Here is a 25,875-nt window from a genome sequence, read left to right on the forward strand (position 1 = left end):
TTATGCGCTTACCAACAGAGTTTGCGATTCATTTTTATATTACAGATGAAAGAAACCAGTAAATATCTGAAAGTATAACTTTTAGTTTGCGTTTTGATGAGGAAGAGACATTTTTATAAATTAATTTCACTATATTTCATATATAATAAAATACAAACAAATTTTTGATAACAAAAAATAATAATTCATTGCATCGATCCCCTCCGACAATCATGAACATTAAAACAGATTGTAACGAAAGTGCATCCATGCGAACAAATCATCCGACTAGTACAAAAACTGTGTTACAACAAACACTGACAAATATAACAAAAGTTCGCCTACAAATACGCTTGATGTACCCTGTGTGTTCTTGTGCACAAATTGTCATGATTTTCGCCTTGAATTAATTAAATCCTATATATGTACGAGTGTCTTCTAGGTAAATGTCTATTGCATCGATTTCAACTAATTTATGTACGCATGTAGGTAGGTATCGTTACAGTGAGAAGAATGCAAGTCGCAAGTCTTAAATTATTGAATCTGACTGGCCTATGCAGAATGTAAATTCGTGTGTAAGAGTTGTAGTTTATATGAAATGGAGACAGGTGAAATTTCGGAGCGCGCTTGACGTGTGCACGCTCCCCTCGCAACTGATTTTTCCGCGCAGCACGCTGCGAATGTATGTATATAAATTGTGTACATATTTACTGTACAGCAAAGCTGCCAGCCCGTGACGCCATTCGCGTAAATGTGAGACAGCTCTTGAAAAGTTTTCAACTTGTTCAGTGTTCGCTAACAGAGGAAATGAATAAATATATCGCCGAGTTTCTCCATAAATTATCAAGTGCGCTCTATGTACAGAGAAAAATAAATAATACCGCAACAAAATGTACAAATGTAATGTGGAGTCTTGCCTTCGTCTTACTTCCCTCCCCTTTCAGCCTAATACTAGTTCAATCAAGTTGATACAATAGAAAAATCTTTATAGCTTTGGTTGGCCGAAATAGTCCCGAGTTAATTAGCATGATTTGGTTTCTATACAAAGTAATTAATTAATATTTACAAGGTGTGGGTGAGTGTGAATGTGTGTTTAAGTGTGTAGTCTATGTTACAGTCCATCCAGCGTGTGTAACGCTTGGAATGTGATTGCTGGTGTGAGCTGGATGGACGAAGAGCTTGCCGTAACAGTCGGGCAGCCATATTGGAACTTGTATACACAATTGACACGTGATATCCTCCTCAATGGACTGCGTGGTAAGTACGGTGCAAAATGATTTATACTCGAATATTATCACAAGTTAATGATAAACGCGATCACTGGATTGCAGTGTTCCTAGGTGAGCGCCAAGTCGGCACTGAGCTGCGAGAGTCGTCGTGGATCACGCCGCCCCCGGCTGGAACCACGAGTGCCACTCGTGTGATTACTGTAGCCAGAGTCCGAGCCAAAGGCAGAGTCCTGCGAGTAGGGCTTGGGCACCGGCCGGAAGGTAGCGAGGTGGCCTATCACCGGAACAGTCTCGTAGGGGCCTGGCGTCGGTGACAAGCACTGCAGTCTTTGTGTGATGCTGGGTATCTGGCGTCGGCCGGACGGACCCACGCTGCCGACACGCGGGTACAGTTGTAGCAGCGCGTCGAGCAGCATGCCCTCGTGAAACTCCTGCCGCCGACGCTCCAAGCTGCGATATCGCTTACTGCCCGGAATGGGCGGTAGGGGTTCATGCGGGCGGCGAAAACGTGGCACTTCACGACGAGGCTCGGTGCGGTAAGCAGGCTGCGGCACATGGAGGCGGCGGTCACCATCACCGCCTAGACTTAGTTCATCTTCGGCGAACTCGTCCTCGCTGTGCGGCGCTGGTGCCAGCTCACTATCGGCATCGCTCAGCTCTTCGTAGACGGGATTGTACAGGTCCTGCGAGCAGTACGGATCCGGTCCCGGCGACGAGCACAGAAATACGGGTGGATGCGTGGATATCGGGTATCCGCTCGGGTAATGAATATTATTCTTCACATCAATCATCTGAAAAAATAAACAGAACATGACGTACACCATACAAAAGCAGCACACACCCAGCACGACACAGACAAACAGCACATCCATCAATACAGCAAACATCTAGCCGCCATTGCACAAACCAATCAACAGAAACATACAAGAAGCGCGTGTTGCCTAGATTTTGCAATTACGAAGACCAACTAATCAAAGTTAGTAAGACTTCAATCTTCAAGTTAGATGACACGAATGCATGAAGGATTTTTTTTAATGTGACATTACGAAAGCAAAGCAAAAAGTGAGCGTAATTATAAAAAAATTACTATATCTCTAATCGGTCATAATAATGTCTCGTCTTCCTCCTCCAAATCCGGCAGAGGATCGACTTGGCCGTCGACACGACTTAACACGACACGGTTATGACTATCGAGCTGACACGAAAAGAAAAAAAAAACAGTTAAAGGTATGCATGTCGGAAGATAATAAAGAAATCTTAAAGTAATAAAGCACTCTCAGAATACTCTGCTATATATACGGAATTATTAATTTCCAATTAGTTTGGATTTAGTAACACGCACACATCTCATCTGAAGTGGAACCATGTGAAATCCATATAGTGAGGCACTCACGCATGCCACATCATGTCAGAGACGGAAGAAACAACTCACCTCTATCGATGGAGCAACGATATGCCGGCCGCCGGTGTGGTGGCTGTGCGGCGGGCGCGTGTTCTCCATCAGGTCCTCGTAGATCACCGCCGGCGCGTTGGGACCATCACAGTTGTTTTGCGGGGAGGTCTTACAGGGCAGGAAGTTTTGTACTTTTCTCTTATGTCTGAAATCACACAATGCCACACCATCTCGTTAGTCCTCTTGATTGACACGTATCACAAAAGTACATTATGGCGCAGGCTTAGCGGGTATATAACGGAGAGTCGTCAGTGTATCGACGCGCGCAAATGAGTTTTTAACAAGCCTTGCTGCGTGCGTAATTACCGGGTTTATTTACATTGTTCGGTCGGAGGCGCACCATCCACGAAAACAATGATAATGACGCGCGCTAATAATAGGAAGGCCTATTAAACTGCCGGGGAAGTTTTAGTGACTCGTCTCGAGAGCGCAAGGTCTGCTTCCGATAGGTGCAGAGAAAATGAGCTAAAAACGAGAAAAACTTTCCACAAAACCCAAACATCTCTGTTTTTTTTTTTTGAACAGATGTAATCACCTCAATTTTCTTGGCCGTAAATCGAATAAAAACGCCTGTTAAGTCTACCAAAGATATTTCGAGGAAGTGTCAACAGAAATCAAGCTATTTGATGAGCGGGGATTACCCGTTGGCGCGCGCGCTGTAGAAGTACAAAAGTGACTTTATTTAAATTTAGACGATGCCGTCTTTCGAGATGACACCCGTCCGACCGTCGGGAAGCCAGTTCCTTCCTTGCCATCGATTTCGATTAAACAACGCACAAATTTCAGCACCACTTTGTCGTTGATTTTTTCGAATAGAACACGAGGACATTGTGAATGTAATTACAACTTTTAATAGAATGCTAATCCGGAAAGCTAGATATAACTGTCCGGACGATGCAACATTTCACATTAGAATTTATAATTCTCGGTGACGTTTCAAAAGGAATTCTGTTTCAGACATTCGACTATAATTTATTGGAAAATGCCACGGTAGTTTCCACCGCGTGCTTTTTTTTTCTTCTTCTGGTCTTGTAGGCGAGAAAAAGCAAAGCAAGGTGAACGTGTGTAAACCCCAACGATTTAAGAACACGTCACATCCTTCCAACTGCCATCGTGCTTGGCCATGCCGCGAAACCCCTTTTGGAAATATTTATTATGGAAGCAAAATAAGTTTATTTCCTCTTAGCGAAATTGAATTTCTAATATCGCGCGTAGGGCCGTGCTTATAAGCGCATATCAAAGGAAATATCACGTATAAATCAATTCCACATGCATGTGCCGAGTTTCCAGCGTGTAAATGATAAAAATATGCGCCGCATACATATTTCAAATTTTGCCTTTACTTAAATTACTTCATTTGCGCCTTTTTACAATTTAATAACAAATACATGCCAAGCAAAATAATAATCTCAAGCGCATATGCTTAACATTAACATTAAGTGCGACGCCATATTGAAAAACGTGAGTAAACTCAAACAATTATTCGCTTGTTTTCGTTAAGATACTCAATCTTTGCATGCTTTCAAAAAATATTTACTGCAGTAAATACAGAAAGGAGTTTAGTTTAGCAATAACGCGAATGCTTGTTCAATGCGTTGAGTTTTATAAACAGGCCGTGCATGAATTAGCGAGAGAAAAAAAAACTCAAGTCTCACGGATAAAACACATGCCCTAAATAAAGAACCCGCTTGTTGGAATAAGTGGAGCGCGGCCACACGAATTCAAAACGCCGTCCTCACCACACCAGAGAGGGTTTTATCTAAAGTGCTCCGAAAACTTAACCCGGCCCCACAAACTATGCCCACCTAGAACGCCATCACCCCGGCACACCAGAACAGCACATGGTCATATACAAGGGGTGGGTATTAATCACGCTTAACAAGACGCCCGCGTAAGTAAGAGCGTTTCTTATCAATTGATAAAATAAGGAGATGTGGCGCAAAGCGCACGCCGCACCGTTTGTGCCGGCATCACCTTCGCCTAAGTGGAAAGGGGTGATGTGCGGCGGCGGCGGCTGGGTCTCTCTGCCATTACCGCTGGCACCTTTCCTGCACGCTCGCTGAACGTAATGACTTCCCGGAGACGTAATGGATATGCTGTGATAATGAGGCGCCGCGCTACTGATTAATTATTACATAGGAACTACCTGAAGGCAGATATGCAAACCTGGCGGCGGCAACGCGACAGTTAAAAAGTGCTTCCTATTAGACGCACTCAACCGGCGTGCGTATCCTTACGCATATTATGAATGCGTGCACAGCGGCTAACTTCGTTTGAGCAAAAAGCTGTCGATTGCTTCAAAGCGTTCCTCTTCTGGGCTAAAAAAGTACCATTAATAATACTTATTTATATCAGCAAGATCCGTTGGTAATTATTTATATCTCGTCGTAAATTAATTGCACGCTTCACATGTTTATAACCATGTTCATATTATGAGATGTATACTTGGTTGCATATAGTGAATAGCTGTTAAAAACATTTTGTCATTTTAGTCTGGCCGAAGGGAGATTTGCAGATGACGTGAAACTTCGACTACAAACATAATTCCGTTGTATGATTAATAGTTTAAATGTGGCTTGGTTATTATTGCTTATTAGTAAGATGATCCCCCATGCTGAAGTTTGACATCCGAGCGCATTTGCCTGCAGGCTGTTAATAGTTTGGAAATTTTGATGGTTGATCTCTGGACAGCAACACAACATACATCAGCCTCGTGTGCTGTTGGCGGATGTGAAATTCAAGACGATCTTTCGTGTTTCGCAACAATTTGGTACCTAATTCCCTTAATGCGTCACAGCACGTGTGTGGGACGGTGTCCGCATGCATAAATTCACCGAGGTATTGGCATCAACATAAACATTCGCGCGCGGCTGGGAAAAAGCCGTGCGTAGAAATTTCTCGGAATTTAGGATTATAGCCGGTGGAAGTTAGCAGATTCCGCGCAAGCATCTCAAAAATTATTGCCGGGATTAAAGCTCGATTAAAGTTTCCCCGGTGCGGGCAGCTGCGCGCACGCACCGATGAATTTAGATGCGAGGCGCTGCTCATTAATATCGAAAAAGAATATGGCAAGGTATCGATTTACAATTCCTCCGGCTACCGAGCGCGCTTTATTGTAACATGAAACACAATATCGTTATGTGCTAAAAGTTACTTACTTTGAGGTTTTGGGTGAGATGGAATTTCATTTCGTGTGCGGATTTGTGCACTATTCCGATTGCGACGAATACTATTCGGAAGAGTTGGATCAAATACCCGTGAGAATCACGCAACGCGTCTCAAATAAATCTGTGACTGGATTTTTAATCCCGGCTCACGCCCCGCAGCCACTTCGTCCCAGCAGCTCGCCGCTGGAAACAGGTGAATCTATTGTCGAAGAGGATTTAAATTAACCGAATAGACGCCCGAGACGATTTATTTTACGCTCCCCCACTTCAAAGGCAATTAAAAGCGAATCGGGGGACATGCAAGCGCCGCACGATCCGCGCGCACTTTAAATATTTATCTATTAGAGGAAATCTGCGATTTGCATTTTCCGATTTTCCACCAGTGCCAAGACTATTTGAATAACGAAGGCGCAGCAGAGGGTGATTTAATTTCGCGTTGACTTAATCACACCCCTTTCACGCACTTAATGAGCCCAGCTACGTCGGAATTGCATTAAAATGCATGCGCGCATGCGCATCAAGTACTTACTTCCAGACTAATATAATTCCTATGAAGACGGCCAGGCCCAGCAGCACGGAACACAAGACTATCACAGCTGAGGTTTGGAAAGAGGGACTGCTCCTGTAGCTGGCGTCGATCAACTGAAACAACACAAGTAAGCAAATTAATACACAAACTTTAAGAGTCTCCCGCGCAGCAAACACACGATACGCAGAATATCTGCAATTCGAGCGCGGGCGCAGAGAGTTAATCCGGGAGTTTAGTCTCATCAGAGCCCCGAAAGCCAATACCGGTGTGTAAGGATACAAACTAAGACTAATAAGTAAACTTTCGCCTGTTAATCTGCCCGCCGTCTGGAATCTCATTAGTAATATAGTGGTGCTGGAAGCATCAACAGTCAAGGCGGACGACGGTGTGAGCATTCAAAAGCCGCCTCCACTTCGGACCCTCATCGCGGATGAATTTCACGTTTTACTTTCGCCTCACACCATGCGATTATAACTCGGGAATTAATTTCGCATCGTGCTGTTATCAACTTATCCACAAATCACTGCGGAGAGACAATCTGTTACAGCTCGATTTGATTATAATTACAGTGAATCGTTAGTTATGCGCTAAACCCTCAGATGTCGTCAGGGCGCGTGCACGCTCCTTCGCGGTTATCTGACTAGTGTCATAGAAGCATAATTGACTACCATTGATACGAATCGCATAAATTACTCAGGCGTATCTTGCGAGATTCTCCATTCTCGATGATATAAAACTAACGAGCTTCCTTGTTTGTCGAATCAGACAAACGTGATGTGTGCGCGGACGTGAAATTTACGATTATTCTAAATAATAAATTGTGAAACGCAATTACCTAATACGCACACCGGAGATAATGCTCTCGGAACGCTTCACGCGTAATTTCGAAAATTGTATCTTAATGTGAGATCTCAGAGTTCGGTTTCGGATGTTTTGAATGGCTTCGATCGAGTCAGCAGCACTTAGCTTCCCCCGCCTCTTCGAGACGTCTTTATTAGCATACGACTTGGAAGTTTAAATTGCCTAATTTGCCTTTAAAATCAGGATTTAATTAAAAAACGCGCACGGATTGATGTTGATGGCGAGAAGGGCGCTGCAGCCCACATTAAAACTTAATTTACCAGGAGGGTGTTCGTATGAGAGTGCTCTCTAATAGTGCACACGCACGTGGGGATGATCGGTAATTAATTAAAGCGAGGACGAATCGCAGGAAGTGTGATGATATGCTCATGACTCTACACAAATATTATGGAAATTCATCATGCGAGTATTTGTGGCGCACTCAATGTGGTTGAGTGACATTTTTGACAAGGCAATTTACGTTAAGACATCAATGTCATTTAATTCGAAGTGTCTGGACGTGTGGCGAGGCCTCTTTTAACGCCGAGCACCACCAGACAGACGAAAAGTTCCCGAGGAGGAACCGAGGCGATGAAATTACTCAGAATTTTAACTTCATGGGGGCGCCCGCCAAGACATTTTCCAGAAACCAGCGCGCGTGTGGGGTGCAAAAAATCTGTGCCCTCTTAAAAACGCATCTAACTTTTTCCTCGCCAACTTTCAGAACCGGGGCCTACCCCTCCGTCACATAAATTATGAAACATGCGCCTCGTGTAGCCGTAATATTCTTCGCTCGATTAAAATCGTATAATCCGAACGTTTTCGTAATAGTTCCACGCACATCACGTCGCGCCGCAGCACACAACGCATCTGTGAAGACATCTCTCTGCTTTGTCTACGCTATTCTGGTCGCTGTTATTAAAATAAATTCGTTGTGATTACCCGTGCACGAATAAATGAACAGTGCCCGTCCGAAATATTTATGTCGGCCGCACGAGCGTTTTGTTCGGCATAATTAGAAAACGTAATTGAAGTAAGTTATGATTTTTTGAGTTATGGCACTCTGGTTTTAAATTTAGAAAAGAAAATGTGCGGAATGCCATCGATGGTGAGTTGGACGCGAAAGGGCCTACGGTATTTTAATTGAAATTCCTTTATGTTATACTTTTTTCCAAACGTTTGCGGTGCGTTTCGGGAGAACAGCACGCATCAGACTTGAAATGTGAAATTCCTGCGTGTGCAGTATGGATCCTCGAATCAGTCGCGGGAGCAGTCTAATCAAAATATGAATTTTTGAGCAGGAATCGCCCCCGCGGGCATCGTACATCTTACTAAGCACTTTTCTGCATTCGGGTGCACCCCCTCGATTTATCGACATGTATGAATGCTGCGTCAAAGCTCCCTTGGCGCGAAAAGTCTGCGTCATGCTTCATCATCATCGCTTCGATGGCCAGAGACTTTAAAATCAAATGTTAAAATCGCACATAAATATCAAAAAGGGGTGCGTAATTCACGACGGCGTACCCTCTGTGTTGTGAGTGCGCAAATTTTGCAGAATTGAATTTTTAGTGAATCATTGTGGCCCATCGCCGCCATTAATTTACTCTCGCGCGTCATTACGCGGTAGCAAATTTTTGGCGTTTTAAATTGCAGCCGGGCCCGGTGCGCCAACGCAGGCACCAATGTCGCTCTGCGATTGCGTTTAATTAAGGGTACATTGTTTCCACATTAATGGGTGCATTTACAATGACGTGTTTAATATTTAATAGCGACCGGTGTATTTCCCCCGGGTGTACAACGAAGGCGCATTTCAAATGGAAATTTTCGCTTTTATTGTTGCTGCTGGACCAAAAACACAAGAAACGAATGTTTCTTTAAACCGTCGTGGCTCAACTATGTTAATAACTGGTATCAGAATAACGTGCTCACTAATTTACCTTCTCCTCTGGATGTGTATTAAGACACTGCGCGCGGACTGAAGGCAATCGCATCGAGCGCGGAGAGAAATAACTTACTTAACCCGAGGTGATCTCGAACTCTGCCCACCGACTCCATGCCTCTTTTTTTTTTTCGTCTTGTCTATAGCTACGCATTAAGCGATTGCATTTGGGAGAGAAAGCGACAGAGAACTCTGTGGGGACCGGTTGGAGAATCAAATCGGGACCGCGGTTTAACTTTATTTTAATTCCGTCCGATTGGTAACGATTAACATGTTGTTTGTGCGAATGGATAATACAATAGTATAAATTCAAATGTGCGGAACCACTGATGCTGCTGCTGCTCGGTTTGACGGTAAATGAATACAATTTGTTATGACCGAAGTAATTAACTTTAATTAACAGAACGAGTATTAACTTTGTAGTCTTCTTGCGCGCCGACCGGGGCTATTGTTGGTGCAACAACCAACATGGTATAATTATAGAGGGCAATTATGTAATTTCGGTGGAAATTGATTGCGAGCACATGTTGGCGTTTAGAACGTAAACACGAATCGGCCATGATTCGGAGAACTAAACAAAACCTGAACGATTTATCGTGCGTTCGTGTGAGGATTCTGTAGATCAAAGACGATCCAGTGTATGTGGAAAAATGTCCCCAGATCAACATCAACGTACCGCCGCCGCAAGCGTCGCGACTGCCACAGTCATACAATAAAGCACATCAAGAGGCGAGGGGAATCGTAGCGGTTTGTTTTATAGTGTCATTAAAACCAGCGATGTTACCCTATTTGTTTGCCATCGGACCGCACTACATAACCCGCGACATATTTTTGTGTTTTTCCGTTTTAAAAATAGCCCAGGAAATATCTGTGTGGGGCAATCCGCCATGAAACAAGAAGAGATAAACAATCTCGCCTCCACTGAGGCCCCGAAACAAAACAAAACAAAACCAAAAAAAACATCACAGCGTCGCAAAATGATAAATTCCCGCGTAAAAAGTTTACGCCCGTGCGTGCGTGCGTTTTTTTTACAACTTCAATTAAAACCATTTTGCGAGTTTGGCGAATATTAGGAAGGTTGTCGCATTCGTCACAAACAACCCTGCCGAGCAGCAGCACCCGATCGGTTCAGTGAGTTGATTCGATTGCGAACTGCGCGTTCCCTAAAATACTCAGAGCGCACACGTTGGCCGGTCCGAGTTGTACGCTCTGTGGGCCGCCGCGATGATTTAATCAGACTACCAGAGAGATGATGACGATATACGTTTCATATAAAAGGGGTTCATCTCGCCGGTAGTCGGGAGTCGAAGTAACCACCCGGCGGTACCGCAGCCAACTGGTTTGGCGCGCATGTGATATGGATCATTGAGGCCAGTAGCATGAGCATGCTACATATAATAGATGCAGATAACGAATGATTAAAATGTATTACGGATTGAAGGCATAAGTTGTTCATGCGACAAGTTTTTCAAGTCCGGCACAATCACAATGGCAAAAGGGTCGGGCCGCTGCTTATCAGATCGTAATAAATTAATCTACGTTTAGAAGAAAAATCGGATTAAACGAGCCGATGGATCAGAAGTCATAATTCAAACATTTTAAAATGAGACAGTGTTTTATCGAAAGATGTTGATCCCAATCTAGTGTAGAGGTTGGTTGAGTTTGTGCCAAATGACTAGATGCAATAAATTTGCTCTGTCTTGGACATTTAGAGAAGGAGCTGTTAATGTCGCTAACACGGTCATTACCCAGAACTTAAATTCTTGAAAAGTGTCATCCCTCCTCGACCATGACTCGCAAATGTTCCTCCTGTGGCGAGCATAATGATTTAAGGTCCTGTCTCCATTATTGTCTTAATTTACGTCTTTTGAGACCTTGTAAGTCCAAGATCCATCATCCGTGTTTATGTCATGAAAGTATTGGTAGCGTTTGGATCCGAAATCGATTAGTTTCGATATGGATGGACACAAAAACGAACGTGGGACGGTACAAATTCTCGAATCATTGTTGAAATTTTGGGTCGAAGCAAGAAGAAAACACGACAAACACTCGAAAGCGATCGTCGTGCTTTTTGGGGAAAGCTGGCGTTGGCATGGGCATTCGTGTCGCTCGGTTTGTACGACATTGTACCCGGGTGATTTTATAGTCTCTCGCTTTGGCTTGAAAATAGGAAATATTCGCACGGCTTTATTCGAATTCGGCTCGTGTGCTCGTGACAGCGGAAGGAAATTTATGTGATATAGCAGTTACTTACCGGTAGTGCATCACATGTTTCTATCGGCAGGGGGTCCTCCGAGCAGTACATGGGATCGGCGGGCTGAAGAATAGGTGGTCTCGGTGGCGGCGGCAGCATAAATTCCGGCGGCGGGCCCGGACAATCGCATTCTGCACCGGCGTCCATTCCCCACATGCTCTCCATGTCGTCTGGATAGTCACCAGGTCTATCCATAGACCTCACACCCAAACTGCAAGACAATTTTATTTGTCAGCAACCATCACATGTGCACCAATTATTTTTATTTATTTATTTAGAAAAAGAAACTGCAGGTTAACAAACGAACCTTAATTATTATTATTTTTTACAACCGGGTAAAACTTCTAACTACGCGTAAACATGGTCGATATAATCCAGTTGATGGAGATCACAAACTACACTTTAAACGTAAATACTCCCAAGTCGAAGTGGAAGCGATGCACCAACAAACATTATTTTACGTCTTGGTATCGCGCGGCGTGGCAGCTTTCGAACGCGCGCCGACCAACACCGACGCCGAGAGCAGACTGACGGTAAAAAGAGCCGAACCGGCTGGCTTGCCCTCCCTCCCTCTTTCCTTCCACGCTACCAGCACGTTCATCCGCAGCAGAGAGCGCGGCGAGCAGTCGAGCACAATGCAAACGCGTTGCTGGCGTCGCTCGACGCACAGCGAAAGCTCCGAAGCTCTCAAACGCAAACCTCCAGCAAAAACAGCTGCACACAAGCATCCCCTCTGTGCGATTTCCTCCGAGTCTCGTGCCTACCAATACGAACTGGTTTTTAACAAACCGAAATAGCGATGGTGGGGAATAATAATGTCATTATTTTCTAATTTACAATCGTCCAGGTAAGTACAAGTGCCTACCAGCACCGGAGATACCGCTGTGTTGTGGACAGGTACCGGTCGGAATCCGCTTTTGATAATTTGACTATTATACAACCGTCGATTATTTCTTTTTTCAGTGTCGAGCAGCTTCCAATGAATTTCTTTCCGCGCTTTTGTTTCGCGCTGCAATTTTGCGCTATTGTTCCGCGAAAAACTGAATTGCATTTCCTCGAAACATGGCTTAATTAAACAAAGCAAACGTTGGGGAAAAAATCCGCTGAATTATTGACCCGCCAGATCAGTGTGTCGTGCAGAACCCGGAAAAAAACTTGTAAGCTAGAACTGGTGCCGGCATCAATGATAAAATAATTGCTGGCGTGGACCTGCATCCGACACAATTCGAGCGTACTATTTAGAAATTCATGACATTTTTCCAGGCGCGCGCTCACCCGCCGAAATTCTGCACTTTTCGCATGATAATCTGATGACGAGATGGTTCCCTTCCGTCTGGCTCTCATGTCGAATTCAAGCGTTGTTTTAATGACTCCCTCGCATATCACCAGTCTGCGTAGATTTCGTTTGTATTAATGACAGATTAATATTTCACATCTTGACGACACGCACGCTGGACTACTCACTGACCATTGTTTAAGTTAATTCATTTCATTACCACGTACGACTGACGTGCAAACTAATTTCTGAACTACAGTGGGATCATTGTTGACTGTCCCCTGAAACCAGTTCGTTCATAACAACGCCGAGCAGACGCGGCGGAATATTAGATTACTAATTACCATACATTATGCCTATCTGCTATCAATATTCGTAAATTAATTAACGAAATTACCATTTAATCAAACCTAGTTTACATAACTTTACATAAATTTTAATTCGCAACGGACGGGGTAAAAAATGCTTTACATATTCATTGCTGTACATACACTGCGGGAAAATGTGCAATCGGTGAATATTTTCGGCACTTGTGCACCACTGCACCCCAAGAGTCGACAGTTGCGACGACAAGCCGTTGCGACAACGTGCAGCCAAGAGGAAAACCGGCCTACTTAGAAACTCTCGTAATATATTCGTACATTGTGTGCAAAATACGGAATCTTTATCATCCTGCCTAGCGGCTACCATCGTGTAAACTAGAAGTGGAAAACGCAAAAAGGAATTTTATTAAAACGTCGAGTCTCAGTTGCATCCGATTGAAATATACGCGTGTTCGGTTTGTTTGCGTAGGAGTGTAGTAATACGGCCTCCAATCAATAGCCAAGCGAGGAAAATAATTGCGCGCAATAACGTTTAGTGGACGTTAACGTAAAGTTTTACGATGTTTTATTACCGGCAGCGAGGGCATCAATATAACGTCGATGCGAAAACGCACGGAAATCACCATAAAAACGCGCGCGCCTTCTTGAAACAGCCGTAAAACTCTCTCTGCTGCGCTCGCTGCAAATTACTGGCTACTGTATCGACTCACTGAAAACAGCCTTGGGGCAATGTCGGCATTGACGTTGTTAGTGCATCGAGCATTATTGCAACAATTACGCGTCGTAAATCAGTCCGGTAAGTGCGTCGCACACGCGCGCTGAGGGCAATAAACAAATTATGCGCCGAAAATGTCACTACGCCACTAATATAACCAATCGACTCATGGGCGACAAATCGACAGGGGAGCGCGATGGATAAAGCCGTCAATAAATTCACCATGACAGGCGATGGGTGAAATATGCACATAATACCTGTGCATACAGCGTTTTAGTTTTGAAAAATGTTTACGAACACGTTTCGGGAAAATAAAAACTAAAAAGTGATTAACTTGTCAATGCCGATGTCGTTATTCACGAACAGGCCTTAATTAAAAGTTTGAATTTATTTTTTGTTGCTCGCCGGCTGAGTACGGTCGGTAGCCGGAGAGAGACTCTGATGTATCAATTTGATGTAATGTGTTTATTACGGCCGAGTGGAGTGTGCTGGTCGCAGGTATACACAGATTATATTTTCATTAGAAGGGAGCACAGCCATACCAGCTGGCCAGCGTAATAAGCGGGCAGTGGGGTTGAGCGATAAAAGCGGACACGTGAAGAAATTCGTACCTAGGTACGCGTGTGCGACCTATAAACGCCACAACGCCAACTACAATGCGCTACGGCTACTACTAATTTAGGACGTGATTCGCTCTTTAATAATTCAAAGAGATAACATCCTTTCGGACAATAATGCATCCCAAATTGGACATTAGCTGCGGCGGGCGGGCCATCGAATTGTTCGATGGAATAAAAGGAAATCGACCGGTGCTAATAACACGCGTGTTGTACTCCATTTTCTTTTTCATTCTAAATTGCAAAATCTTATTATTTTGCGGTGCTTATTAAAATAATAAAAGAGTTACCGGCTGCGTGTGTGCTATTTTCATAGAATATGCGTTTATGACTTATTAGAAGAGTATTTAAAGATTTTAATTACAGCAGCATGGTGCAGTATACAATTACCATTTGTGCTTGCGAGCTCCTTGTTTGCGTTGATGTAGATATTAAGCGATTACAGGCAAATTATATATGGTTGAAACTGTCGTTACCTGACTGCTTGATTTTTCTACTTAACTCTCGTTCCGCGCATATTTCAAACGCGTCAGTGCTGTAGAAGTCATTAAAGTTGGATTATCATCTAATTTCTGCGAACATGTGCTGCCTATTATTTATCGTCGAGACGCGACGCGACGCTTTTGTTTCCGCTCCGATTTTTCGCTTTGTTTAGTTCACGCCAATTATCGAAAAACTGTCAGCTGTGAAGCGGGAGTAAGATGTTATCTTACTGTCAGCGTGCATCTTCAGAAGAATACCTCTACCTGTGGACACGCCATACGGTCCACAAGGGATGCACCACTCTGACAAGTTCTAATCTTTTGTGCTATTGACCGCCATTGTTGTATTGTTATTAATAGATGGTTGCATTTACTTGATTATTGCTTGCATTTTTCATAACTAGGTGTCAATCAAAAATTATAAAAGCAAATTGATTGTGATAATTATACAATTCCAATTAGTAGGATGCATGTGTGTGGTACGTAAACTAATCTGATGATGTTGTAGTATAAGTTTTGCTGAGCGGATGAAAACTTGAGCTCATTCGTGATGATAATAATAATACTTCTCTGCGCGTTGTATTAATTTTTGAAGTTGGACAAAAGTGCGAAAAGATATAAAGTTACTTTTGATTACAGTTAGCGGAATATGCTCTGGGTGGCTGGCTACTGTCACCCAACGTGCGAAAAGTTATAATTTAAACTCGTCACCGAGAAACAGAAGAACAAGCATAAAGTTTCAACTCCCTTGAGTTCCCCCCGTGCAACATAAGCCGATATTTTTTCATCGGCACGTATTTTTTCCATTGCTAAGTTAAGCTTACAGAAGCAAATTCCACGTGAACAAAACAAGATTTTTTTTGATTGCAGTTGATGATCATTCCATTGCACCACCCGTGGTGCTTTATTATAAATATCTCGCAGGCGATTTCGGATGCCCTGTTGCGCAAAACGTGGTGCACGCGGGGTACAACTTCATTTGTGTTGCGGTGCACACACGATGAAAATCACCGATTTGCATAATAGTAGGACCATGGCGGTCGTGCGGAGAGAAGTTAATCGATTTCTCGCGAAGACAAATCGATTCGGATGCAGACGAATAAATAACGATTACCGTTATCGATCAGATTGCATCGATGCAACAATCAACAACAAAAATGGCCGCGCTTTCACAGACAGCGTATGTAAACTTTAAACAAGTGGATCTCACCGCGTGGATGTCGAGAGTCGAGAACTCTAGAGGTGAAATTAAGCACATATTTAAACACTGGAATATTAACGTCAAACTTGAATAAATATTGAATCGGTGTGGTTTAATAGCAATCAATAATCATCCTTACAAGTGCGTTGTGCTCACATGATTTGAAATACTTATAAAATTTGGAGATGCTGACTTTTATGTTTGACTTTTTGTTTCGGAAAGAGATTTCAACTCCTCTCGACCCAGTCCTCAGGTATATAACTTTTTTTGGCTCTCTTCGTTGAAGTTGGCGTTGGTGTGTGCGCTTGAGGAATGTAATTTTTTACCTGTCGACGAAAAATGATCTCGCGCGCGCATAATAGACACGTTTCGTTACGAGTGTGTGGTAAAAGGCGAAGCACGACCGGCCATAATAAAACTCGGAATCACCGCTGAAAGTGTATTTATTGTTGGCGAACTAGTTAGTCGAGCCAAACCAGCAACGAGTGGATTCGAAGCGGCTTTTATTAATTTCACATATGCATACGCGCATTATTCAAACGCATATATGAAGCTAGCGCACGGCTCTCGCTGTCATTATTTATTCATTAACGGTGGCGTGCGGCGGCGAGCGATTTCAATGGCTGGTTAGTCCATCTACACACAAGCGGATAAATTACGATTCTTCATTTATGAATTACATATTAGATATTTCAAATTATCCATCTCAATGGCCGCATTGCTCTTTCAATTCAATGCGGCTAGCGAATACATCTATAAAATTGTGGGATCGGTGAGTGAGTGCAAATGTTATAATTGATGTGTGTTAAAAGACACGATGTTTATTATCACGAACAATGTTTATTAAGAAGTCTTGAAGAAGTATAGTTAAGAAGTATTGTAGAGAAGAATAGTTAAGAACTGTAGTGTTTGAAGTAATGTCAAGAACTGTCCTTCCTAAACCCTTGTCACCCACCAGCAACCCTTCAGGTTGATGGGTGGTGACAAGAAATTTGGAAGTAGGAAGAAAGTAATAGATTGGATTGGTAGAAGAAAGTGTATGACATTGAAGAGAGGGAAAGCTGACCATTGGATTCTGGGAATCCGAGTCGTGCCAAACCGTCCGACTCGGGGATTAGGTTTTTCAAGGTAATAAAAGATATTAGGAAATTTGGGAATTTTGGATGAAGAATTACGGTATACAATAAAGATGAAGAAAGTTATAAAGTTTTGAAATACAGAAATAAGCTTTGGGTAAAGATCCCACAGTACCCCTACCAGTGATAAAGTTACCGGAAAGGCCGGAAGAAGCTCTTCGGAGTTGGTATTGCATGCAGCAGAGGTGATGCGCGTCGCATTGAGATGAAATCTTGAGAACCACGCCTGGAAACAGTCGGTGAGTCGTGCCTGCTTCCCAGCTCTCGTCGTTCGAGAGTTGTTGGCGAGAGGTTGCAGCAGTGGTGTGCGCGTCGCACTGAGATGAGAACCCAGCCTGGAAACAGTCGGTAAGTCGTACCTGTCTCCCAGATCTCGTCGTTCGAGACTTGTTGGCGAGGGGTTGCAACAGTGATGTGCGCGTCGCACTGAGATGAAATCTTGGGAACCCAGTCCGGAAACAGTCGGTGAGTCGTACCTGTCTCCCAGCTCTCGTCGTTCGAGAGTTGTTGGTAGAGCATGCAGCAGAGCTGATGTGCGCGTTGCACTGAGATGAAATCCTGCGAACCCAGCGTGGAAACAGTCGGTGAGTCGTACCTGCCTCCTAAGTCTTGTCGTTTGAGAGAGAGTTGCTTAAAGAGACTTGCGGATTCTCCGGGATTGGTTGTAGTTGCTGCTGCTGGATCTCTGGTTGAACTGGGATCTCTGTCGGGTTGGTCGAAGTTGTGAGCACCATGCTTTTTAGAGTACAGTTCTGGAAAACGTCTCTAGGGTAGGTACATTCGTGGCAAACGTGCCACGGCTATGGTGTTTGTTTTCTTCTTAACCCTGGCGGTTTTTCTTCTGTTGTGCCTGTGTAGACATACCACTTGTGGCATGTTGTTACACTTTAACGGCAGGAAGGATGTTGTACGGTCGAAGGACCTGGTGATGTGATGCGATGCAATACCTGGCTGTGATGATGGTACTCCAGAGTGTGGTTGAGAAGGCGGTGGGTTATTAGAGTTAGACCTACCCTTGTGGGTGAGAATGAAGTGGTATAGAATGCGGAGGAAAAGTATGTGACGGGAGTTTAAGATGCGGCGGCATGTGCGGTGGTGGACCACCATGTGGACACATGCCTGGCAGTGGAAAACAACTGCATACTAGGCATACCAGGATGAGGCGGCACCTGGTGCGGCGATGTTGGACGTCCTGGGTGATAACTCGGAACGTGCGGTTGATGCATCGTAGGTGCAGAAGTATGGAATGATGCCTTCTGCGGTGGAAGTTGTAGCTGAAGAGGCATCGAAGATTGAGTCCTTGGTAGCGGTTGATGTTGCGTTCGTCGTAGACATTGTGGTGTTGCACTCAGATATTGACTCACCAGATACCCACAAAATAAAAACTAACGTGTGCTTAATGTTCGCAAATATCACGTCGGGGTCACCAATTTGTGGGATCGGTGAGTGAGTGCAAATGTTATAATTGATGTGTGTTAAAAGACACGATGTTTATTATCACGAACAATGTTTATTAAGAAGTCTTGAAGAAGTATAGTTAAGAAGTATTGTAGAGAAGAATAGTTAAGAACTGTAGTGTTTGAAGTAATGTCAAGAACTGTCCTTCCTAAACCCTTGTCACCCACCAGCAACCCTTCAGGTTGATGGGTGGTGACAAGAAATTTGGAAGTAGGAAGAAAGTAATAGATTGGATTGGTAGAAGAAAGTGTATGACATTGAAGAGAGGGAAAGCTGACCATTGGATTCTGGGAATCCGAGTCGTGCCAAACCGTCCGACTCGGGGATTAGGTTTTTCAAGGTAATAAAAGATATTAGGAAATTTGGGAATTTTGGATGAAGAATTACGGTATACAATAAAGATGAAGAAAGTTATAAAGTTTTGAAATACAGAAATAAGCTTTGGGTAAAGATCACCACAAAATAAAAATGAATCGCAAAATATGTTTGTAAGCGCATAACTCAACAACGCCTCAACCAATTTGGCCAATTCTTGTTTTAAAATGTTTGTTAAAGTCCAAGAATAGTTTTTACGGCGAGAAAAATTCGAATAATTGCCGGGAAACCCTTATAGACAGCACTTTTCTATAAGATAAAAGTTGGCATTGAGATTCAATCATAGTTCCTATAGTAAATGGTTGACTCCGAGATGGCGCGCTGAAGTGCATTATTAGCAATTATTTATATCGAATCTTATTGATACAATAGAGACATACTATGTCTAGAACAAGAGAATAAAAACAAATTACATTTTTATTAAACACTACCGGGACGAAGTCGGGAGCAAAATATAAATTGAAACTGATTTCCATATTCGCACAGCAAAATTAACACTCATATCAAAAGAAAATTTATAAAAGAATCGCCTTTATTTTAGCGTAGTAATAACCACTTGACAGCTTTAAATGCAATGTCATGTTTATTGCAGGACCATTTCAGCGATTGAAATGGGTGTTAATTTTTTTGTGTCCATCGGACGCGGCGCAAATATTGCGGGCTTTGTTTCGAGACCGTAATTGCTTTTATCATTTCGCGCGGAGATTTAATGCGCAAACATGTCGCGGAAAACTAAAAGCTCACTCACGCCGGGGACCGATCAAAAAAGCGCACACAGCGCAACGGGGCGTATGTGTGCGCGCACACATTCAATATTCATTAAATGGAAATATAAATTTCCTATGCGCATTTATTACGAGCACCATTATGTCTCGAATAATACGTGTAATTACATATGGAAATCGATCAATTCGTGTAGCGGACCATGGCCGGTGCCCGAATTAAGTTATTGTGCATCTACGCGCGCGCCGCAATTTCGAACGCGACCGAAAATGACTCCATTATTGAGCGCATGCACACGAATACAGGATGTTGTCGAGCGGTGGCGCGTGCTCGGTGCCGGACGTGGACAATAACGGAGACATGCCGATGTCGATGAAGACATTGCTATGAAGTATGTGCTTAACCCTAAAGTGCTCGCATGTCACAACCGATGAATAAAATCGTACTCGTGTAGATCATGTCAATCTTCTTCAAATTGACAGCGGTAATTAGTGCGTAAGTGGTTTTCGGGTCGAAGAGAGCGGCTGGTGCGTTACCAATTTGGATTATCGCGACGAGCATCGAGACAACGAAGGAAAACGACATTAAGTCGCATGGGCGATGCTATCGTGTGCTCGTCTCGTCGAAATATTATTTTCCCTTCCTACTACCGTCCACTGTGTCTGCGCGCCGCATTCATGATTATAACAATAACGCTTTTATTGTTATTTCCGTAATGTGAAATAAATTTCGAACGCGCTGAAATGTTTATCGAAGGTTACAAGCGCATATTTCTTGTGATAACCGCTGGAGTAGTAAAAAACTTCTTTATCTCGCTTTGGCTTTTAAAATGCGTCCATAAACCCTCAGCGCAAAATAAAAATCATATTCGATAAACGTCAGAGAAAATCCATCTTCACGAAATGCTAAAATGCTAAGTTGAAGATGTGTACATTCGTGCTGTTGTCGAGTGATGAAGGGAATCCCTCCGAAAAGGGGGGGATTATTTTGATACAAATCGAGTTAGTCGTCCCCAAAATAATAAGCTTCCTGTTCAGTGGACCACGTGATTGGGATTATAAAGCCCTTGATATTTGATACAGCCGGTCGAGATACCTATCCGACTCCCAGACTGACGCAACAGAATGGGAAAAAGGCCGCGCGTCGGTTTTGATTCAGTCGTTGAGGTTGCGGATTGAATGCGAATCCGAGAAGCGCGTCTCGCCGCACGGCAATTAATTAGATAGCGCAGGGCGCGCGCGCGAGCGGCGATGCCGTGTTTGTCGGCGTGACTTATTCGAGGCCATAATTAGTCTCGGCGAGACGTCGCACGGGTGACATCTTCATAGGGTCCATTAATCCGAGCCCGTCGACGATCTTTGATGTCGCACACCAGATGGCCAGACCGAAAAGTTTCGCCTCCGAAATGAAAACAAACGTGAAATTAACTATAAAATATCAGATGTAATGACCGTCGTATAAACCGGTCCTGTGTCGTCGTAAAACATTTATCTTCCCCAGTGCGCATTTTTTTTAAAGCTCTGCACATGAAGGCACACTTTCCGCAACTTGCGCAAACTAATTTTTGATTAAGCGCCGACGATAAAAAACGACGAAACTCGGAAATTAATTCGCGAAAATCAGCGAATCGGTATTTTTCGCATTTTGCAATTAAATCAGACTTTGGTAAGCAGTTTCCATCATTGAATTACACGGGTGTAATAAATATCAAGTGCACTCGCATTAGTGCTGAGTCCACATGAATTTTTCTCCGCAGTCACAAAACGCAGACGGAAAACTTACCACCGTTGAACGTTAATGAGTTGCAACTAACTAACCACGCGCGAACGTCACTCATTCCGTTGAGGCGCGCGTCATTTGATTTCGAATTAGTTTTACGCCGGCATGCCGTTTAGGCATTCTGCCAAGATCATCTTTTGTTGGCGTCTTAACTCCAACGTAGGCTTCTGGAAAGTTTCACGCACACAAATTTCGCTCGCGTAAAGTTATTTAATTAATTAATTAATTCCATAGCGGGTGCTGTGTATATAAATAGAGCTAATAGGTGATTAGATTATTACACGGCGGCGGCGACGTCCCCCGGAAACTTCTTCGCGCAGAGATAGCAACTCGGCGCGACTATATTTAATACAAACTATTAATTGATGGACCGTGCGTCTTCTCCATAAACAAGCATTATCACTTAACTTTGATGTACAGTTCTATGTCTAATTAACAACTTCGCAAGACGACGTGCTCGACGACCGGCGCGCAGCTTTTTGAGCGGTTCAAGTTTGCAAGACTTTGGAGACGAGACTTGCCTCAAAGCAATACAAAGACTCAAGACGGGATAGAATTCTAACACATACACCTAATAATAATTGATAGATAAATTTTTTACGCCTGATGATGACCTTGTGTTTTATTAATTAACTCGGACGTACGAGTTAATTAGTCGTTGAAAATTTCGGTGCGCGTCCAGACGTAATGACTAGACACGTGTAATCGTTGTTATAAATGACTTAGCGCCGGGCTATTTTCAAACTCACGCCCGACCTGTGTTCATGGTTCATGGTGTGTTGTAAGACGCGCTTGTTCAATTAACATCATCGGTGAGATTTTTTCACTTCGATTATATGGTTCATTAGCGCTTTGGTCGTGACGGAGGGTGAAAATCGAGGTGTGAAACGAAGTCGCCGCTGGAGAAGTAAACACAACATGCGTGAGTGAGGTGTTTCGTTTTTAGAATCTCATTTTCGGTTTGATTTGGTGCTGTGTTTGATAAAAAAAAGAAAATTCCGGTTTGTCGGCCATTGCAGCGACAGCCAGCTACATAACTAACCATTAACTGCGCTTAGATAAATATAGGTTTAACCGTGTGGAGACGGTCGACGCCGGTCTATACACTCTCCACTTCCAATTGTAGCCGATTCGAAGACTAACTTTAACTTTAACTTTAACTACGGTTTAATAAGTTTTGAAAAGTGCATCCAATGTATAAGTGGTATAATCAACTGGAACATGTCCAGAGAGAATTCGTAAATTTCAGTGTGCTAAAATTCAATTTCGTTTTCGTTTGCTTGATTTGATTAAAACCAACTGGACCGTGTGATCTCGTGATCCAAATTGTATACAAAAGAATCGAGTGCAAGGTTTTGCCTTGCTTTTTACTTACAGACAACGCAGTTGATGATCAGACGATGCGATCCTTCATTATTCGCGCGAATCTGCAAGAGAAACGATCAAATTAATTACGCAGAACACAGACACGGATTGCTTCGGAGGGAACAAAGAGATGTTGATTAAAAATTAAGAAATTCATATTTAAAATGTGCCACAGTGCGTATATTTGAATAACAAATTTATTAACCACAAACCGAAAGCGGAATTAACTCGTTAAGAAGAGAGTTTTCTTCAAGCGCAACTTTATGCAAATAATATTCACGCACTTTCGTGGGATAATAACGAATTTGCATGTTTTTTAACATTTTTTTGTTTTTTTCTCTCCTGTAGGTAAAAGTAACTTTAACAACGCAATTTGATGTGATTGTGAACCAAAGAATAAAAAATTACTTAGTGTGCAATAAAACAGCATTCATTAATCCATTAATCTTGCCGTCCGAAAATTTAACCGTCTAACAAACTCGCAAATGAAGTGAAAATCTCGTCGCTGTCAGTAGCGGGATGTCGATGTAAGCCGGACAAATTGGCCGCATTCGGAGGCGTTCGCTCGTGGCTGAATGATTAGATGAGATGCGATTAGATCCCTGAACGGGTTAACTGTTGTTCTGCTTTTGCGCGCGCCGCTTTTGAAAATTCGGCCGTTTTGGCTCCGTATTTAATCATATCTGCAAGATCTCAAGTGCACTTTCTTCGCACCCTCGAAGAAGCTGAATGGACAATAGCGCGCCCGTTTGAAGGACCCGTGTGCTCAACGCGCGCGCTCGCTAACAAAGGCGAGCTTCTTGCCGATGGAGATTATCCATCCTCATGCATCTTTCCGCGCGGCGTGTCGAGGACGCACACGGCCGAGTGCGCGACAGAGGAGAGAGGATCAAGCATTTGGTTAATAATTCAAAGCGGCTTCTAAGCCTTTCCGCACTCTTAAGACACATTTTAATATTCAATTTCACACTTAGATATGTACATACACGTTGCTGGGTGTTCACATGTAGATGTTTTCGGGGTGATTACACCCCACCGATGGCATAACGTTGAGGATTACAGTCGTATTTTTCGCCAGGTTTTCCACGCGCGCACAAGCGCGGTGCTTTATTATTTCATGAACTACTTTCCTTCAACCTTTTAGGATTACAGTCGACGCCTCGCCGGCTCGCGCGACTTTTCCAGCATACATATAGGTATATATATATATGAAGCGAAAACTCAGCATACGTGTCAACCGCAACGAGGGTTTTTCTATTATTAACGCATTAAAATTAGCGACGGCGATGCGGACGCGCATTGTAAAAAATGCATAACGCTAGACGCATTAAAACATATACATATTTTAATTTACAACGGCGACGTAATGGCGATACTCCCCTGCCACGCGCAGCTCGACGTGCATATTTTATGTTTGAACCTTTTTTTTCTTTTTTTGTTGAAAACGGTGGGTGAGGTCGGAATTACTTAATTTTTTAGAGTGTGTATACTTATTCCGCGTGTACCTGCGTATTACGCCGCTGACTTTGAATTTAAATTACACTTATTATAAAAAATATCTTTAATTAAGTCGCGAGCGAGTCGAACTACTTCGCTATTGAGCATGCATGAGCAGCTGTAATTATTTCGGGTAGTTGTGGATAATTGTAGTTTTTAGCTCAAATAGGAAAACAAACTTTTGTTGGGTAGGTAGGTATACAAACGTTTTTAACCTTGCTATAATAATAGTTGATTGTATCAGTTAGAAGTAGGCATTTTTATATACAACTAGCATTTGCCTATTTAATAAAAATGTAATTCGGTTTTACTCTCTTGTTGTAGGCATATTATGTGTCTATTCTATCAATAAGATTCGCAATTATATTTTAAACAAATTAATTATATAAAGAATTGCTAATAATGCACTTCAACTATTTAACTATAACTAGGATTGAATTTCAGGTTTTCCTGGCATTTATTTGAATTTTTCTCGCTGTAAAAACCATCCTTGGAGTTTAACAAACATTTTAAAAAAATAATTGGCCAAATTGGTCTAGGCGTTGTTGAGTTATGCGCTTACTAACAGATTTTGCGATTAATTTTTATATTATAGCCACACAAATATGTGGCACAATTAATAAATTAGCAATATAGCAATGTCCATGATGATTTCCGACATAAATTTGTTTAATTCCTGTTGTGTAAAATATTGTCGCGTCTCAAGGAGCGCGTTTGATGTTGTAATAAACGCTTTAGTCGCTCGAATCCAATTAATAAGAAACGAGCACATTTAACGCAATCGTTTTAGAGAAGATCGCGACGTAGCAAGCGGATTCGCCACAATTGGCTGGGTGCTCTCCGCCGGCGAAAAGCCATTTACTCAGGGCACACAGTACACCCACACACCAAACACTGTATATTTGTATTGGCCACGCGCGCGCGCCGTTTTAAGTAGAATTTAATCAACAGTCAACGTCGTAAGATAAGGAATTCTATTACGAGTCAATAATTACGATCTCTTGTTGCGCTCCGAATGATCCGACGAAGCGCGCGAGTGGAAATCCGAGCGCGAGCCGCATAGTGGAAAGCGCGCGCGCGCCTGTCGAATTTCTAGTTTGTATTCAATTTATCCAACAATAGATGTTGATGAATCAAAGGGATGTACCCTTACGCACACCATGAATACAAAATACACGTCTATCGCCGCGCGCCCGCACATATTTAACACAAGCGCGGCGCATTCACAGTCGGGCGAGTGTTTAAATAAAATGCCCACGCGTATGCGAAAGCCTTCGCCAACAATGTGTGTTTCATTAAACACCGCGCGTGTGGGTGTAAACAGTGCGCATAGTCATGCTGGTGGATTTACACTTTTTTCCATTCAAACTGCCAAAATAAATACAACAAATTCCAGCTTAATGCTTTTATCTCAAAAACATAAATTTTAATATCAGTATTATGCATATTGTAAAAAACAATATAAAATAGGAAGCATGTTGATACGGGCGGTTTAAAAACGTTACTTAATAAATTTTCTCGATTAATTCACAATCCGT

The 25,875-nt window shown here is 42.9% G+C and overlaps 1 protein-coding gene and 2 long non-coding RNA genes across 8 annotated transcripts in view; 2 read left to right on the forward strand and 1 right to left on the reverse strand.

Moving 5' to 3' along the window:
- Nucleotides 1-110: 110 nt before the first annotated feature.
- pxb (putative Hedgehog signaling attenuator pxb) overlaps nt 111-25,875 on the reverse strand; it is a 67,985-nt gene continuing 42,220 nt past the window's right edge. For 2 of the 6 annotated variants that reach the window (XM_065311343.1, XM_065311342.1), the window contains 5 exons: nt 22,851-22,902; nt 11,391-11,601; nt 6,358-6,470; nt 2,641-2,806; nt 111-1,999 (listed from right to left, as the gene is read on the reverse strand). In XM_065311343.1, the coding sequence (XP_065167415.1) occupies nt 1,316-1,999; nt 2,641-2,806; nt 6,358-6,470; nt 11,391-11,585 (1,158 nt within the window). In that variant the 5' untranslated portion in view covers nt 11,586-11,601; nt 22,851-22,902 and the 3' untranslated portion in view covers nt 111-1,315. Of the gene's footprint in view, nt 2,000-2,640; nt 2,807-6,357; nt 6,471-11,390; nt 11,602-11,697; nt 12,051-12,665; nt 13,304-17,276; nt 17,660-22,850; nt 22,903-25,875 lie in introns of those variants that run through there. The other 4 variants (XM_065311340.1, XM_065311341.1, XM_065311344.1 and 1 more) reach the window with 4 other exon arrangements.
- On the forward strand, nt 12,128-16,111 carry LOC135798491 (uncharacterized). Its single transcript, XR_010549717.1, has 2 exons — nt 12,128-12,237; nt 15,674-16,111. It is a non-coding gene; the product is annotated as an uncharacterized lncRNA (long non-coding RNA).
- LOC135798490 (uncharacterized) lies at nt 17,829-19,036 on the forward strand. Its single transcript, XR_010549716.1, has 2 exons — nt 17,829-17,910; nt 17,999-19,036. It is a non-coding gene; the product is annotated as an uncharacterized lncRNA (long non-coding RNA).

The sequence above is a fragment of the Atheta coriaria genome, unplaced genomic scaffold, assembly GCF_025399875.1.
Source record: "Atheta coriaria isolate IRGN ID8LTWV9N9 unplaced genomic scaffold, Caltech_Dcor_3.1 hic_scaffold_9_pilon, whole genome shotgun sequence".
Classification (NCBI taxonomy): domain Eukaryota; kingdom Metazoa; phylum Arthropoda; class Insecta; order Coleoptera; family Staphylinidae; genus Dalotia; species Dalotia coriaria.